The 17743-nt window shown below is 38.1% G+C and overlaps 1 protein-coding gene across 1 annotated transcript; it reads left to right on the forward strand.

Moving 5' to 3' along the window:
• The first annotated feature begins 10844 nt into the window (after positions 1 to 10844).
• Positions 10845 to 16845, forward strand: LOC145780531 (WW domain-binding protein 11-like). The gene is made up of 5 exons (XM_082592160.1): positions 10845 to 11134; positions 11693 to 12060; positions 13028 to 13080; positions 13566 to 13715; positions 14532 to 16845. Exons 1-5 carry the CDS (start codon positions 10907 to 10909, stop codon positions 15323 to 15325), a joined length of 1593 nt encoding a protein of 530 aa, XP_082448286.1. The 5' UTR covers positions 10845 to 10906; the 3' UTR covers positions 15326 to 16845.
• Positions 16846 to 17743: the final 898 nt, after the last annotated feature.

The raw sequence follows: 17743 nt of genomic DNA on the forward strand, positions 1-17743 counted from the left end.
TTATCTTTATCCTGCATTGCGGGAAAGCGGACTTGAGCGCTGTGCATCGGTGTACGCCTTCCGACGTACACCTGACCCACGCTGCAGCCGACAGCAATGTCTGTTTCCGGTTGTCTACTTTTACTTATGACTTAAATTTGGTACTACCCATTACTCGAAATCGATCACTAGGTAGAGGCAATTATCGTAAAGTTTCTTGCCCAGAGAAACAACAGCAAGTGCGAGTGGCTGGAGTCGAACATGCAGGCTCTCGACTGCGAGCCCAACGCGCTAACCACTCGGCCACGGCCACCACCACTCGGCCACGGCCACAGTTTTTCCGCTTTCCGTCTAAAAAAGTTATCCGTGAATAAGTGCGACATGACATGCCTTCGAAAAATGTTAAATAAAACTATATTTCGCAACACGTGCCACTTCAATTTTACATGCATCGGATTCAGTATTAAATTACCTTTCCAGGGATGTGCATCAATAGGTGGGCATTTGGGAGCAACGTCCAGCAGAACGGTTCAAAAATGGAGGATATTTTTACGATAACCTATTCAAGAAAATAATACAACTTTTGCATAAAAAACACCTCTCCAAACATCTTCGAACAGAGCTATATTCCACAATACGTGTCACTTAAATTTTACATGCATCAGATTCAGTATTAAATTACCTTTCCAGGGATGTGCATCAATAGGTGGGCATTTGGGAGGAACGTCCAGCAGAACGGTTCAAAGATGGATGATATTTTTGCGATATTCAAGAAAATAATACGACTTTTGCATAAAAAATACCTTTCTAAACATCTTCGAACAGAACTATATTCTGCAACACGTGCCACTTAAATTTTACATGCATCGGATTCAGTATTAAATTACCTTTCCAAGGATGTGCATCAATAGGTGGGCATTTGGGAGGAACGTCCATCAGAACGGTTCAAAGATGGAGGATATTTTTACGATAGCCTATTCAAGAAAAAATATTTTGAAATGTGGTTTCACAGAAGGCTATTACGTATCAGCTGGATGGAAAGAAAAACAAATGAATTTGTTTCCCAACAAACAAACGATAAATGGAGTCTGATAAACAACATTAACTTCAGAAAATTGAGATATTTCGGACACGTTGCAAGAAGCAACTTGTTGGAAAATTCAATGTTGACTGGGATGGTGCATGGCAAACGAACAAAGGGACGACAAAAAATGAAATATTTTGACAATATCAAGCAAATTACAGGAATAAAAAGCATGCCGGAAGCACTAATAAAAACAAAAGACAGAACAAAATGGAGGCAGTTCAAAAGGGAGATCACAGCTGATCAAACATGATCAATCTGTTGAAGAAGATTCAAGAAAATAATACGACTTTTGCATAAAAATCACCTCTCCAAACATCTTCGAATAGAATTATATTCCGCAACACGTGTCACTTAAATTTTACATGCATCAGATACAGTATTAAATTACCTTTCCAGGGATGTGCATCAATAGGTGGGCATTTGGGAGGAACGTTCAGAAGAACGGTTCAAAGATGGAGGATATTTTTACGATATTCAAGAAAATAATGCGACTTTTGCATAAAAAAACTTCTTTCCAAACATCTTCGAATAGAACTATATTCCGCAACACGTGCCACTTAAGTTTTACATGCATCGGATTCAGTATTAAACTAACTTTTCAGGGATGTGCATCAATAGGTGGGCATTTGAGAGGAACGTCCAGTAGAACGGCTCATAGATGGAGGATATTTTTACGTTATTCAAGAAAATAATACGATTTTGCATAAAAAACACCTCTCCAAACATCTTCGAATAGAACTCAGGGATATCTATAACTACGGGAGTGGAAACTCTGTGGAACTGAAAACCATTTTATACACCAGTAGGGTCACTTTTCTTTGTGCGCTGCTGTGATAAGTAATCACATAAATTGACCTCAAAGGGCAGCAAGTATTAGGCTAAACGAACAACCAAAAGTGTAACAATCAATTCACCTGCTGTAAATTGTAAGGTCTACGCTTGCCTGGTTTGTTTATTTGTTTGTATTCCATTAGTGCAGTCATGTTGTATTTTGTTTGCTGCTTAAAAAATTTCCAGAATGACTATTGGTTTTAGTTCTGATGACATCGTAAACGGATTAGTTTCGTACTAGATTGGTCTGTGAACAAGTTGATGATACAACAGCATATTTCACTGATTGCTGAACACTCCTCGTTTACTTCTGATCCGATTTGCAGCACGCAAAATGCTAAAGAACAACAGTAGCCGGTTTTTGGACTCGTTGCATTCATTCATTTTTTGGATTCATCGTTTTTTTTCTAGCAGCGTAAATGTACTTTTATAATCAATTAAGTTTTAATGTGAGTGTACATTTTGTATTATTATTGTAAAATCGAATTTTGTGTATCTTTTAGTCGGTATTTTGTTTTGTTAATCTCTCTGTAATCGTAGTAATGTGATGACCCTACTGATGTATAGCACTGGATAGAGTTTCCAATCTCGTAGTTATAGATATCCCTGATAGAACTATATTCCGCAACACGTGCCACTTAAATTTTACGTGCATCGGATTTAGTATTAAATTACCTTTCCAGGGATGTGCATCAATAGGTGGGAATTTGGGAGGAACGTCCAGCAGAACGGTTCAAAGATGGAGGATATTTTTCCGATATTCAAGAAAATAATACGACTTTTGCATAAAAAAACTCCTCTCCAAATATCCTCCATTTTTGAGCCGTTCTGCTGGACGTTCCTCCCAAATGCCCACCTATTGATGCACATGCCTGGAAAGGTAATTTAACACTGAATCCGATGCATGCAAAATTTAAGTGGCACGTGTTGCGGAATATAGTTTTATTTAACATTTTTCGAAAGTATGTCATGTCGCACTTTATGCCACGCACTTATTCACGGATAACTTTTTTAGGCGGAAAGCGGAAAAATTATTCCGCCAGAATGACGGTGGTCCTACACCCTATCCTACACCATGTATGTGATGATGATCAAGCTTATGATAGACAGTGTGGTAGTTAATTGAAGAAATTTCTGATTATTAGTTCTCACTAATCTAAATGTGACATCAAAAGTTTTGAAATTTGGTACCACAGAAGACTATTTTGCATCAGCTGGATGTAAAATAAATGAATTTGTTACTTGCCCGGTAGATCCAACAGTGTACCGTATATTTTTGGCGACAATCAGTTTAGTTGTTTTCTATTCACAAAGGTTTCAAGGAATCAATTAACTGACAAACTCAGTGGTTGAGAACTATGTGGCATAGTTTAGTAACCTGCGATACTAATGAGCTTAACCTCATGTGTGAAACATGTGTCTATTGCTGTCAATTTTTGCTATAATTGGCTGATGAGAAACCAAGAAGTATAGGGGGCTGATATACAAGTCCCCCCCCGCCCCCTTGGTAACTCATGATAAAAACAGGACTCGACCAAACATATAGGGTGAAACTACTTTACCTTTGCTTTACTGTTCACACACTTCAATCTACATGTTTTGGTCAATTCCTCTTTGTCATGAGTTACCAAGGGGGGTGGGGACTTGTATACCAGCTCTGTATACGGTAAATAGTCTGAATAACAACATAAACCTTGCAAATTTAACCCTTAACACGCCAACGTTCCCAAAATGGGAACAAGGGGTTGAAGTCAGGCACAGCTTTACACAGACCTCATTTAAAAATTTTCTGTTTTGGATATTGTTGTTGAATGATTATTGTATCAGATATATACATTTGTTGAAAAAGTAGTATTTGCAAAATTCTTCCTTTATTCAAGCGATAAATTCAGTCAAAAATCATATTTTTCATCTTTCAAAAAAATTGTTTCTCGAAAACACAAATCAAACTTTTTTTCGAAATATTTGCATTTTTTTATGTGAGATTATTACCGTACCAGTAACGTGTTTCCCCTACCATTTGTTTCGTTATATTTGACATTTTTCTTCACATGATTAAATTTATACATTGTTCCCAAAATGTGGTTGGCAACATGTGGTACACAAATAACCGAGCTTATCTCAAAAAACTTCTCACTACTTCTACCAAGAGTACATTTTCACAGCTTGATCATGTCACAGCTTGATGCTGTCACAGCTTGATGTTTTCACAGCTTGATGTTGTCTTAGCTTGATGTTTTCACAGCTTGATCTTAACCAGAAAACACTTTTATCGAAGGAACGGAAAGAGCTTGCAGTTGGCAATAAAAACAAAGCATCACTGAGCGACCCGAAAGAACTGCATCCATCCGATAAGGTTCAAGCTCATGGAGGGAAAAGCATGTTTGAGATATTTTCTCTGTTTTTTACTGATGACATGTTTTCTTTACTCGTAGAGCAAACAAGCTTATATAATAGGCTATGCAAGGAGAGACAAGAATGGAATATACTTCAAAGTTGATGAGGCTGATACGAGAAAATTTATTGGTTTACTATTTATCAGTAGTTACCACAGTCTTCCATCAGAAAATGACTATTGGTGCACAGCAGATGACATGGAGACACCAATAATTTCTAAAACCATGAGCAGAGACCGTTTCTACAATACAAAAGGGATGCAACCTAGTTCGTACCCTGAACAGTTTGTATATACCCTGCGGGAATCAGTTCGTACCCTACCAATGCGCTGGAAATTATATACAGACGAAATCGGTTAATAGTATACTGCTTAAACGTATCAACCGTTTATTTGAATCAAAACCTGAAATCCCAAACCAAATCCAATCTAATGTTAAGTAAAAACATCGGTTAAGCGCATACCGCTTAAAAGAATAAGTCGGATAAAAGCATCAGGATTTGCTTCTAGTTTGCATACTTCATTCATTTAATCGTATAATTGTGCCTGTTAGCGAAAAGAGAATGTCTCTTTTTTGCTTCACATAATTGTCTGCAATGTTCAAAGGCGAAATGAAGCAGAGGTGAGACATACGCATGCGATCAAAACAAAGACAAGTGTCTGTAATCTCAGGCCATAATCTTATGTGCTAGACATCGCACTACAAAGAACCGATTTTCGCACAGCTGGGCTTCATTAAAACAGAAAAGCAGACAAAAGGAATAATCACACTTCCCAATAAAGAAGTTTAAATACTTTTGATGTCATCCGTCGGCGACTGGCCTTCCAAGGAATGGACACGGACAAATTATTTCGGCTTGAGAGGGAAGTGTTGGAAAGCATGTCCAAAAGTTTAAACCAGAAAACTTTGGTGAATTTTTTTTTAAATTGCTGAAAAAAAGTAGCCTACTGTTGTGAAATGCAGTGCGTAATTTCATTTGTGCACTTTCGTTCAGTTGAAGAACATTGCAAATTAATTATTTTACCAGACAGCGCAGAAGACTTGAAAAAAAAAACTTTGCGATTTCAAAACAAACAAAACACAAACAGCGCAAAAGACTTGAAAAAAAAAACTTTGCGATTTCAAAACAAACAATGAGTGTGAGCCGTGTTTTTCTACCATACCACTATTTTCGTAGGCCACGTTCCATACTCACAACTACACAGCTGGTGCGGAGCTAAAAATAGCACGGTTGAATTAAAAACGTCAACGTCAAAGTTCGCGTTGTGACGTCACAGAGATCGGTGAGATTAAAAGAAGTCCGATTGCTACAGTTTGCAGAAAAATGCTTTGATCGTAAATGCTCTCCCAGTCAGCAAAGCTGGTCTTTTTTACAGTGTTTCAACGTCTGCAGATGATAAATCATGGAAAAAGGACCAGTTTTGCTGGCTGGAACATACAGCACAGTGTTATATAACACAGAAGTAGTAAACTCTTTAAAATTTTCGTAGGCCATGTTCCATACTCAAAATTACACAGCTGGTGCGGAGCTAAAAATAGCACGCTTGAATCAAAAACATCAACGTCAAAGTTCGCGTTGTGACATCACAGATATCGGTGAGATTAAAAGAAGTCCGATTGCTGCAGTTTGCAGAAAAATGCTTTGATCATAAATGCTCTCCCAGTCAGGAAAGCTGGTCTTTTTTACATTGTTTCAACGTCTGCAGATGATAAATCAATGCAAAAAGGACCAGTTTTGCTGGCTGGAAAACACAGCATAGTGTTATGTAACACAGAACTAGTAAACTCTTTAAAGTTTAACGAGAATCGTAAACAGTTGTAGGAAGTATATATCAGTTGTAATGTGCGTTGCAGCATAGTCAGCACAGACATCTCAACAATTACGCCCATTCACAATAAACCTTTTTTTTAGTAAATTGGTTAAACGAATCAATCGGATAATCGTATCAAAACGTTTGGCAAATAGGTGATTCGATTAACCGGTTTTGTCTGTAATCGCAACAATTGCTCGTGTTATGCAATGACAATTTGTATCGCTATTTCTCGGCGGACAAATATGATCGATCTAGATGGTACTTCCCGTGGACATCACATGCTGTGACGGTGGACATGTCCGCCGTGAATTTCGAGGCCTGGGTTTAGGTTGATTGGAGTTTCCGCAAACATTTAAAAATTTCCGGTAATGATCCTAAGAGTTTTTGTTTGTTTGCGGAAACTCCTATCAGCGACTTCAGCTATTTTTAATTTTTTTTTGATCTTTTCCTAACCCTAACCCTTTTAAAATGTTTGCTGAAACTGCGATCAGTGACTTCAGCAAAATGTTTGCTAAAACTCCGATCAGCGACTTCGGCTTTGTTCTATTTTTTTCTCTCGATATATTCAGGGGGAAATTTTGAAATGTTTGCGGAAACTGCAGTCAGCGACTTTGGCTTTTTTTAATTTTTTCTCTTGATCTTTTCAGTGTACGAAGTAGGTTGCATCTAGGGTTGAACGGATAGTTGTAAAAGCTTGATATCCGGATAACGGATATATACGGATATTTGACAATGTTAATATCCGGTTAACCGGATATTGGAAGGAACACTGAAAGCTACCCTGTCGCAGCATATCTAGTCTTTTAACCACTAAAATACACATGTTATCTTACAAGCAACTCAGTTACAAGTTAATGGTTCAACTCTGTTTCATTTTTACACAATAAAACGAAAACTATCGATTGCTTATTTTTTCTGTAATGCATTTCGAATAAAGCACAACGCATCAATAGTTGAATCGTTTAGACGAGACCGGAGTTTTGTAGCAAAAAGCTCGCATGCACTGAATGCTCTTTCTGCTTCTACAGAAGTGGGCTGAATGGTAAGCAGCGCTTCATAAAGAATTTGAAGATTGGCCGGCCGTTTCGCTGTTGCTTCATAGACTTCACATTCTTTTTGGATTGTCCTTCTGCTAAGTTCTATGGTATTGGATTTGGAAGGTGCAGTAGCAGCAACAGATGCTGACATGATGGCTTGCTCCAGTTGTTCCTTCAAAGATGTAGGCCCTCTTTCTACCCTTGCAGAAGTAGTTGATACCAAGTTGCTTTCATCTTCTACTCTAGGTTCAGGATCTCTTGCAACCTCTCCAAGTAACCTTTGCAATAGGGTTGCTGTGAGAGCGTATACCTTGCTTCTTTTTCCGAATTCACCAAACGTGTCGAGTTTATCATCCATCAAAAATCTGGGATCATGCAGGTATTCAAGTAGGTGAGTGAGACATGTGTCTCGCCTTTCTTTGATTCTGATCTGAAGGCAAGATCTGAGACATTCTGAAAACGCAGAATCAGTATCAGAAAGAGTTTTAAGTACAAAATCGTCAATTGGTTCAGCTGTCAGCAGCATGGAATCTCTTCTGCAAAGTGCATCTACTGCGTGTTTGACAGGTTCAAGGACATTAACCACATCTTTGAGGATCTTTGTTTCCCTCTCAGTGATTGTAATGGGAGAATTAACTTCAACAAGAGCCAATCTGATGCATGTCTCCACTTTTACAAACCGTTCTATCATTTGTAAAAGGCTGTTCCATCTGGTTTTTGAATCTAGAATTAACTTCAACTCAGTATTGAACTGTCTTTGAACGTGCTTTTGCAAAATTTCATTCTTAAGAGGACTTCTGCAAAACAGAATTACTATATACCTTTCTAACCTTTTTTATCAAGTCAGAAACAAATTCTTGAAGATTTAAGCCATTACTTTCACCCTCCACAAAATCTAGACCATCTTCTACTTCTTCCATCTCCTCTTCTAAATGTTCCGATCCTTCATCATTTTCGCTTTCTTCTTTCAGTTCATCAACGTTTTCTTGCCTAGCATACAAGAAATCTATGACAGCTAAATGATAACCATGTCCAAAGCAAAGCTGGTGGATGCAACAAACCAGCCTTCCAAAACTTTTCATCACACTAGCTCCATCTGCGGTGGCTGCAACAATATCTTGGAACCATCTTTAGGCCAAATTCGTGCAATCTTTCTTTCACCAAATCCTCAACTTTTTTAGCTGGCATGGAGCCTTTTATCCTCGCCATTCCAAGATTAATGTAGTCTTCGTGAAAGTGAATGTTTAGATTCATGTATCTTCCGTTTCTTGTGCTTGTATACTTATCAAGCGTGATAGAGCAGAATTTTGTACTCATTTTTTCCATTTCGATTTTATCTTTCGTATTGCTTTTCAGTTGGTGGTAGAATGTCATGACAAGATTTCTGACAGTTACCACGCTTTGTGGTAACTTATATCCTCTGGATAAAAATGCTTGTCTCATTTGATTGCTGGTAGCAAATTGTGTTGAAAGAAATTCTGTCAACAGCTGCTAGCTCTGCAACAATTCTCTCTAACGAATCTTTGGCTGGTTTAAAAAAATTGTCAATCCTGCTTGTACCAGTGGAACTGCTGTCTGTCATTGCCAAAGAAGAACTTTGCATTTTTGTCTTTTTAGCCTCAACCTGAATCTTGTGTTTCAAATGCAAGTGGTTTCTCATGGCCCCTGTAGATCCTCCTTTGCAGGAAATAGTAGTTTTGCACGTTTCACACTTTGCCTTTTCGCCATTTCTTGAACGTAGGCCCACACAGGATTTTCACTTTTAAAACATTTAAACTCCACTTCAGTATTTTTTATACACTTGAAATAAGATATAAGCCTACTGTCTCACTCTTCTTTCACTGTGTTTTGCGTCTATCTAACTTTTGGACTGTGAGGTGAGCCCGTGTGGTAATAGAAAGACTTGCAGACTGCAGTGACGTCATAACAGCGCTAAAAGTCGCCGTATGGATCAAGCAAAACTTCTAAGAAATATTTCTTCTAATGTTGCCGACTTCGCAGTTTTCACCTCTTGTGGGAACTCACCACACCACGTTTATCGCAGTGTAAATAACTGCGGGATGCTATTGGCCACCCATAGCTAAAATATCGGATTTCAAAATTGCAAAAGAGGCGTAAAACACTCAACACACAGTAATATTTTTACTTTTTTATTACACGGTTAACCAACAAAAAACTATTCGGATATCAGATAGGTGAAAATGCCTTGGTTAAACGGTTAACCGATATCCGGATATTTCAACCCTAGTTGCACCCATACAAAAACGTACTTGCACGTGGCTGACAATTATATTCTAGCTCAGTCTAAAATGGCCAAGGTACTGTCGCTGTTAGATCTGCTAAGATCAAATTGTCAACAATTTGGTACATTTCTCCAGTTAAAAGCATTGACGAATCGATGGTTCCTTATTTGACAACTACACAGTGCAAAACAATATATAAAAGGAAAATCAGTAAAGTTTGGTTACAAGTCATGGATGTTGTGTAGCTCTGATGGTTATCCCTACAACTTCGAAATCTACTGCGGTAAAGATGAAAGAAGAACTAAACTTTTAGGAGCACACGTAGTTGAGGCAATGCTGTCACGTGTTGCCGACATAGACCAACATATTATGATATATTGTTTGACAATTTTTCACAAGCCATCACAAGCCAATTTAACTGATATCCTTTGGAATCTCAACCGCAGTCACAACGCAACGCACAAGCCAATTATTTTCTTGACAAAACTATTGAATTTAGAAGTACCGTAATAGATGCACTTTTTCTTCGTTATTCTTTTGTTCTTTGTTGTTGAAGAGAAGTTGAAAGTAAATAATCTGCCTTGCTCGAGTAATTATGTACATATAGCTGGTCAGTAGTCACAACGGTAAACCATAATCTCTTCGTGGGAAATTTGTAACATAAATTTCCCGGATCCGTTCATCTGTATGCAATGACCGAAAGAAACACTCTTCTGAAAACGTCTATTCAAGAATTTATTTCTGTAAAAATAGCCTCAAGGCTGTCGAAGGATGGGGGCAACACCGTACCCACTAAAACTTGTCACTACAAAAAAATAAAGACGGAAATTCCGTCTAGTTGGTAAAGCACAAGCAAAACCATTTTAATATGCAACCAACTTTTCAAGCAACAATTTTAAGAATGGCGAGAATAGATTGCAATCTTCCAAACGCTCGTAAGCATCTTCTGTGACATAATAATAATAAGCATTATGAAGCTATTCAAGCACCTGTTGGCTTTGGCTTACACCATATCTCGTAATTCAAGATTTAACGATTATGTAATGTTTCACAGGTGTGACAAAGGTGATGCAATCTTTGCTCATTTCTTAGTAATATTCCATTATGTCAGACGCCCAGATTCAGTAGACCTGAACGGTTTTATGTGACGTTTGATTTGTACAGATATTGTCCGTAACAATAGCCTCGGAGGCCGTTATATTCACAAAATATGGTAGCCACTGCAGTATGTGTAGTTATGTGGAATATGATAATATTTTTAAACGGACTATTGCTCTAACATAATCAAAAGAAAGATTTATAATATTCAAGGAAATTAAATTTGATTTTTTGTTGGAAAAGTATCGAAAAATTTATAGAAATATCAGTTTAATGGCAGTTTGGCAAATATTACCATTAATTGCAAATGCATGTTTAAATTGTTTATTCACCATTTATTGTTGCAACATTTCAAGGTGTTTTTTTGTCACTTTAAAGTTAATAGAATAGTTTTGAAGTGTCTGTAAACTGCACTGCAAGTATGGGAAGGAGAACCACCAGCACCACAAAAGGTGGGAAATTTATGAACCCCACAGACCAAGCTCGTAAAGAAGCTCGTCGACGAGAACTGAAAAAGAACAAGAAGCAACGAATTGCTGTACGACAAGCCGTCATCAAAACTAAAGATCCCCAACAAATGGTTAAGGAATTGGAAGATTTGGATGATATGGAGTTAAATCCAGGAACTGACTTTCACTACAATGAAAAGGTAAGTTCAAACCGAAATGGCCCGTTTCGGTGAGTCCGATTCAATGAGTCCGATTCGGTGAGTCCGATCCCTTAACGGGGGATTTTTTCAATTTTTTTTAAAATTATTGGGTACCGTAGCCTAATTATCATTGCCGTTTTGAGGTTAGGGTTAGAGGTTAGGAACTCACCGAATCGGACTTACCGAATAGTAGCAGACCCGTTCAAACATGACGTACTGGTGAAAAACAAAGTTTTTCAGCTTTGTTTGTGTGCATCATATCTTTGTCAAACTTTCTCAAAACAGAACTTTAATCAACCATAAACAACTCTAATTTATTTCACCTACAATTGAAATTATTAAAAATAAATGTATTATTGAACGCATGTATCGTTTCAAGTTTTGGTTTGAAACTTTTCAATGGTGACAAATCTGCTGTCAGCGTCTGTTAGATTACATCATTACATTTCAATGCTAAAACGTTTGAAAACTTTCTAACGTCCGTCGTCCGTTTAACATGGTTTATAAAATAAACATCAGTTGAACTCAATCAGTATCAAATCTGATATCTTTTTGTAGGTTATAAAAGACAAGAGAAGAAAACTGCTTGAAACTTTGGTTCGAATTGTCGATTTCTATTGCAAGGACGATTTCACACGAGGACGCGAGTTTAAAGCAATGATTGAAATGTATAAAAATAACCGGCTTAGAAAAGAAATGTACTATGAATCAGTCAAGAATGCCCAAACTGTTGAAATTACCAACATCCCCCTTCCTGACGCTCCGTTTGAAACTCCACATTTGAGCGACATTCCTTTGCCAGGCATACAACCACAAAGCATCCTCAAAAAGCAACCACCTGGCCCGCCAAGTGGTCTTCCACCCACCATGAGAAGCGGCAAAACACCCCCGGGACCACCGCCTGGAGTACCACCTGCTAAAAAGATGTAAGTCACAATTTAATGTGTTTGTAATTAGCAAGACGGATGTGCCTTGATTAAGAGCTTAATGTTGTAGCTGTTTGTTCTTCTAACAGGGATTCCAACCTTTTTACGATCTCGTACCACTTGGACGCTCTGTGCTGCCAAGCGTTCTTGCTACCACTTCTTGCAGAACAACTAATTTGATCGAATCATATTTTATTCAGAAGAATAATATTGGCCTACTAAAATAACACTAAAGCACTACAACTAAATTTAATGAGATTGGTCGATGCGCTGTGTAAATTTGCCAACGACGCATCGAAAGTCATTTCCGAGCGCACCTGGTCGGTTTTGATTTTATAACTTGATGTTCATCATGACTGAAATTCCCTACTCACATTCCCACGAGGAAGGGAAAATCAGTAGCTGTGGAACAGCATGGGAAGCTAGCGTTGAATATGAAGAGGCCATACGGAGCCAGAAGTTTATTGGAGACCATTCCTTGTAACCGTTATTGAACATTTTCTTCCGATTTATTTTCAGCTTACAACTAGCATTTTTCAACGCTATTTGTAGCTTAAACTATAAAACAGTAGATGATATCTATCAGACTATCAAGATCAATCATTTGATATAATTAACGCCCACTGCCCCCCAGCGTTGTACAGCTTTTCAAAGCAACTGTGCTCCTTGTTGACAATTGACATGGCCTGTATTTTGAAGATCGTAATGATATGAAACAACAGGAATAGTTAGGTAACAATAAGAATAGGCTTCGGGAAATTTTTTTTGTAAACAAAACCAGATAAACAAAATATATATATAGTTGTGAAAAAAACAGAAGCTACCGGCGTACCACAGGTTGGGAACCCCTGTTTTAATTAATAGGAGTACCTGGTGTTTTACTCTTAGTTTGTATGTTTTTGGTAATTACTTATAGCATAGTATTAGTCGATGTATTCCAAGAACAATATCGATTTCATATTTTCAGATTTGGAAAAGGTCCTTCCTTGAGCCATCCTCAAGAACTTGAAATTTCGCAAGGTATGTTGTCGGTTGACTTGTTGAAGTACTGTAGTTCGTAGCTCAATGGCGTTTAGGCTTAGGCAGATTTCGTACGCTTTCAAATTTTTGTTTTATGTTTTTAACTTTGTTCTAATATAAAAGCAGCAAAGTTAAATCTTGTCGCGTGGACATACCAATGTATGTACTATGTAGTACAGACCGAGTCGTGCGTACATGAGTATGGCCGAAAACGTTTGTATTTTTTTACTTTATTTTCATGTTATTATGTTAGATGCCGTCTGATTGTTAGGTTTTAACTTTGTTCTAATGCAAATGCAGCATTTGAAGTTAAATCTTTACAATTTTGATGAGTCTCCTCAAATGATAACACAAAGACCTGGGCTGCCGTGTTTTTTGACTCTTAATCATCATCATACATTATTCTCTATGTTCTAATCGCTGTTTGTGTGGTCTTTTCGAGTAAACAAGGAGTTGATCTCATTTATGCGCGATTGATGTTTCAGACGCAATGGATGAAGATCCTTACGATCCAGAAGAAGGTCCAGAATTAATGGACAAAGGCGATGTTCGATTTAATTTGCCTCCTGACATGGATGATGATGACGAGGAATTCCATCATCGTGACGATGACGACGACGTAATGCTTCACGAAGGTAAAAATCTAGCTTTAACTTCTAATTTCAAAATTGCTTTGCAACGACTAACTAGCCCGTGCAAATTATTCAAAAAATAGTAAATTGTTAAGTGTATTAACTTCTTCAATCTCCAATTCTCCATGTTCTTCAAAGTACAGTGTATCTACTCAATAATACGTGTGTTCACAAGGTAATAACTATTTTGATGCAGAATTATTTTACTTAATTTCGTTTTGGACCAAGTTTTTCACTAGTAAGGAATAAAAGTAATTTCCAATTGGCAAATTTTTACCTCGGACTTGGGCTAGCAAGCTTTGCAGACTATCCAAGTTCGATTTGATGGACTTTAATTAATATGATAGTTGAAAAGTTCACTCGAAACAAAGGAACTGATTGTTTTTATCATTTTAATGAATTATTTTTTCGGCTTGACGGTATGAGCGTGGTTTGTGTTCTACTTTATTTTTGCAAACAGTTTTATTAATCGTGCAGCCTAAAACTCGCAGTCAGCTACACCCGAATGAGAGCTCCGCCAAAAAGCAATGTTCACCTATGTGAAACCATTTGGAGCACTTAAAACTTTTGTATGTGAGCGGTCAGGCACGTGTCTTGAAGCCTTACCAAATATGTAAAAATAAAACGTCAAAAATACAATGTTTTATGGAAAATTTGCTTAATCTTTTTAAAAAAAATGTGTCTTAAAAAGCTTCCAGTACGTCGGTGACATCGGCCGATGCTGATACCTCAACATTGGTCCGATACTTGACGAAACCGATATGTCGGTAGATCTCTGCTTGGTTCAATACTTTTCACTCAAACAAAATGCTTATGCAGGCGATGACTCCGATGATGACATCAGCAACAAGAAACGATCAATCAGATTCGCAGATGAAGATAAAAAGGAAGAAGCTGGTGATGCAGAAGACGGCGGCCCTTCAACTGTCACTCCACTGCAAGCCATGATGTTGAAAATGGCGGGACAGAACATGCCTCGTCCATCTCAAAACAGAAAACCTGCTCATATGGATGAAGAAGCTGATTATGAAAGGGATGAAGAAGAAGACGGACAAATGGAAGATGACAATGATAGGAATCGTCCCAAGCCACCCGGACCACCTCCGGGGCTTCCTCCTGGTCCACCACCAGGTATGCCTCCGAACCTTATGCAACGTCCAGGAATCTTACCACCTGGTCCTCCTCCCGGACGCCCACCTACCATGCTACCCAACATCAACCGTAGACCTGATGTTCGCCAGATGATGGATCGACAAAACAATGAAGGAATGGTCGCTGACAGAGGAATGCGTATGATGCAAAATCCTAACATTCTGAGTGCTCCTCCAAGTCTCATTCATCGACCCGAGAAAGAAGCTGACGAAACACAAGCTGCCACGATCGTTGCTAAACCAAAACTCACCACCAACCCTAAAGTTGACAGCACTCGATTCACGCCGACTTCGCTCCGTGTGAGAAGAGAAACCAAAGGAAAAGGAGGAAAAGCCACCAATGAGAGTGCCTCTCACTCGGCTGCCGATAGACAAAAAACAGAAAAGAAGAAAAAGCACGGTGGAAACACAGCCGATGCTGCCTACGATTCTTTTATGAAAGAGATGCAAGGATTGTTATAAAAACTACTGTCTTTCTCGCCATCGTTTCATGAGAAAGTTACCGCATGACCTTTGAAAGTGTCAAGTTATTCAAAAAAGCAAAGTTATGAGAGATACCACTCCACTTTTGTTGTGTTGATAATTTTACTTTGCGGTTGGAGCGATGAGGAAAACACGCACACACGAAAGACATTTCTTGATTTTGAAATGTTATAAACAATTTGTAAATTTTCTTGCAAATACTTTAATTGTAAAAATGTCTTTATAACTCTCAGCCGATCGTCTTTACTGTATACGTTCGTTTGAACCAAATCTTACTGTCAATAGTCTACCCTCTACATCAGGGGTGTGCAACCTTTATTACAGGAGGGCCAGATGTAAATAACTGGGTAAAACCGCGGCCGCACGTTTATTTAACGTTTGATTTCTAGTAGTTGCAGGCACAAAACAAGTAGTTTTTTTGTTATTCTTATGGCATTATTAGGGGTTATCTCCTTGCAGAAATAATAAGTTAAGACGCATAAATTTCTGAAGAAAACTGCTATTCAAATTTATTGTCACACCGTCTTTAAACGAGTTCAGTGAGAAGTTTGCAACTGGCTTCTTTTCTCGGCGGCTTTTTCCAAATTTACTCTAATGGACGTGCTCGCAATTCGAAGTCCATTTTCGAAGTGTTCGTCTGTCAGAACCGATCAATAGGGAAATTTCATGACGCCTATTTTAGAAAGAATTGTTCGCACAAATACGTTGAGCCAAAAAAAAGCCATTTTTGAAGCCATGGATTTTTTTAAATGTGGAAAGTCATCTTGGTTGAGATGTTTTCGGTAAAAATCGCCAAGATTCATTTCTAAATAGTTCGCTTTCAAATCCGTTTTCTCTTAAAGATCAATCAGTTCGTTGGATATCAGCTGGTAGTTTGTCAATGTCTGTGTCGAATGGCGAAGCGAATATACCAAACAAATGTTCATGAGATTTTAAGTCCTTGAAAGGAGCCAAAAATTCATACAACAATTGTTCAAGTTGGTCTGCAAATTCAGTTTTCCTCTCAGGATGCATTCAATAGTTTCTCAAAGTTGGAAAGTGGACAAAATTTCCTGTCTGTTCGTGAGCTTCCAAAGTCGTAATTTGTTCATAATGTCTTTTATGTGACCATACATTTTTACGTTCCAAATAATTAAATACAATGGATTAGCGGTGGCCGGTGGGAGATTTCTAAAATGGTTAACAGAAGGTGCGAAATCTAGAATAATCCACTCCACAATGAATTGTTCACACGTGCCAGACTAAATTAACTTATATACACGTTTCGCAGGCTGCACACAATTCAAACTTGGCACATCTTCGCGGGCCGCACGTTGCACACCCCTGCTCTACATAATGTGTTGGGGTTAACTCATAAAGCTTGCTCTCGTAAGCAGAATTGCCGTTTGTTTGTTAACAATCTCGTAGTTAGCAGCCAAGTGAAGGCATGTTGTTAAATATGCTCTGCAGGTTTATGAAACTGTCATTTAGAAAAACTTAAGTTGAATAAATGATTCACAAAGCTCTGTTGTAGTATGTTTCTTCAGCCATTTATCAGTTTGTAAATTTAGCAAGTGTTTATGTTGAGATAATGATAATAATTGTTTATGTTGAGACATGGCCACCTGGAGATGCGGCCTGATTTGTCACATTTTGCAGATTTTGATTACAGCTACTGCTAGTGCTTGACTGACATTTTTTGAGATGTTTTTACTTTTTGCGGTTTCCTAATGACACAAAACTTTTTTGTTGCCTTGGGGAAGCAGTAGCAAATGAGAAAAAGTAAGTTGAAAAACGCAAAATCAGACTGTTATTGAAAATTAACAGTCTGACTAAAATCTACAAAATCAAATTTTCTTTGTTTTTCAACATGTGAGGATGTTAAAACCTATTGTGTCATCTGGGGAAAAGAATAAAGAAAGCGTAAAAATCTAATTTTTAGAAAAATTTATTTAAACGTTCGCCCAAAGTTAGAAAAACCTGGAAATTTCTGCAAAATGTGACAAATCAGGCCGTATCTTTAGGTGGCCATGGTTGAGATAATTAATAATGTGTGCTTTTATTTTGCGATGTATCCATCGCAGATATGCGTGGCTCCTCCCTCAACGCTTCACAAAGTAGACAGTGTCAGTGCAGCCGTACAAAGGCGCAACCGAGTACATATTTACCAGAATCCATTCCATTGCTGACTGTCCAGCAGGAATTAAATTCACTACCACATTTAAACAGCCTTTATAAAGACCAGGCATGGTATCGAACCCATGCCTACCGACTCAAAGGCGGACACACTAACCACTAAGCCATCGATGTAGTGTATAAGCACTGAAACATGATTGTCAAATAATTTGCTGAGATTATCAAAGTCGTATTTGCCGAAAGGTAGGCACGGATGTCAAGATACCCCTGAGGGTAGGATAC

Source organism: Aplidium turbinatum, chromosome 1 (assembly GCF_918807975.1).
Source record: "Aplidium turbinatum chromosome 1, kaAplTurb1.1, whole genome shotgun sequence".
Lineage (NCBI taxonomy): Eukaryota > Metazoa > Chordata > Ascidiacea > Aplousobranchia > Polyclinidae > Aplidium > Aplidium turbinatum.

Coding starts and splice junctions, on each gene's coding strand:
- LOC145780531 (XM_082592160.1), top strand. CDS start 10,907: ATGGGAAGGAGAACCACCAGCACCACAAAAGGTGGGAAATTTATGAAC. Junction 12,061..13,027: donor GTACCACCTGCTAAAAAGAT/GTAAGTCACAAT, acceptor TCATATTTTCAG/ATTTGGAAAAGGTCCTTCCT. Junction 13,081..13,565: donor AGAACTTGAAATTTCGCAAG/GTATGTTGTCGG, acceptor TTGATGTTTCAG/ACGCAATGGATGAAGATCCT.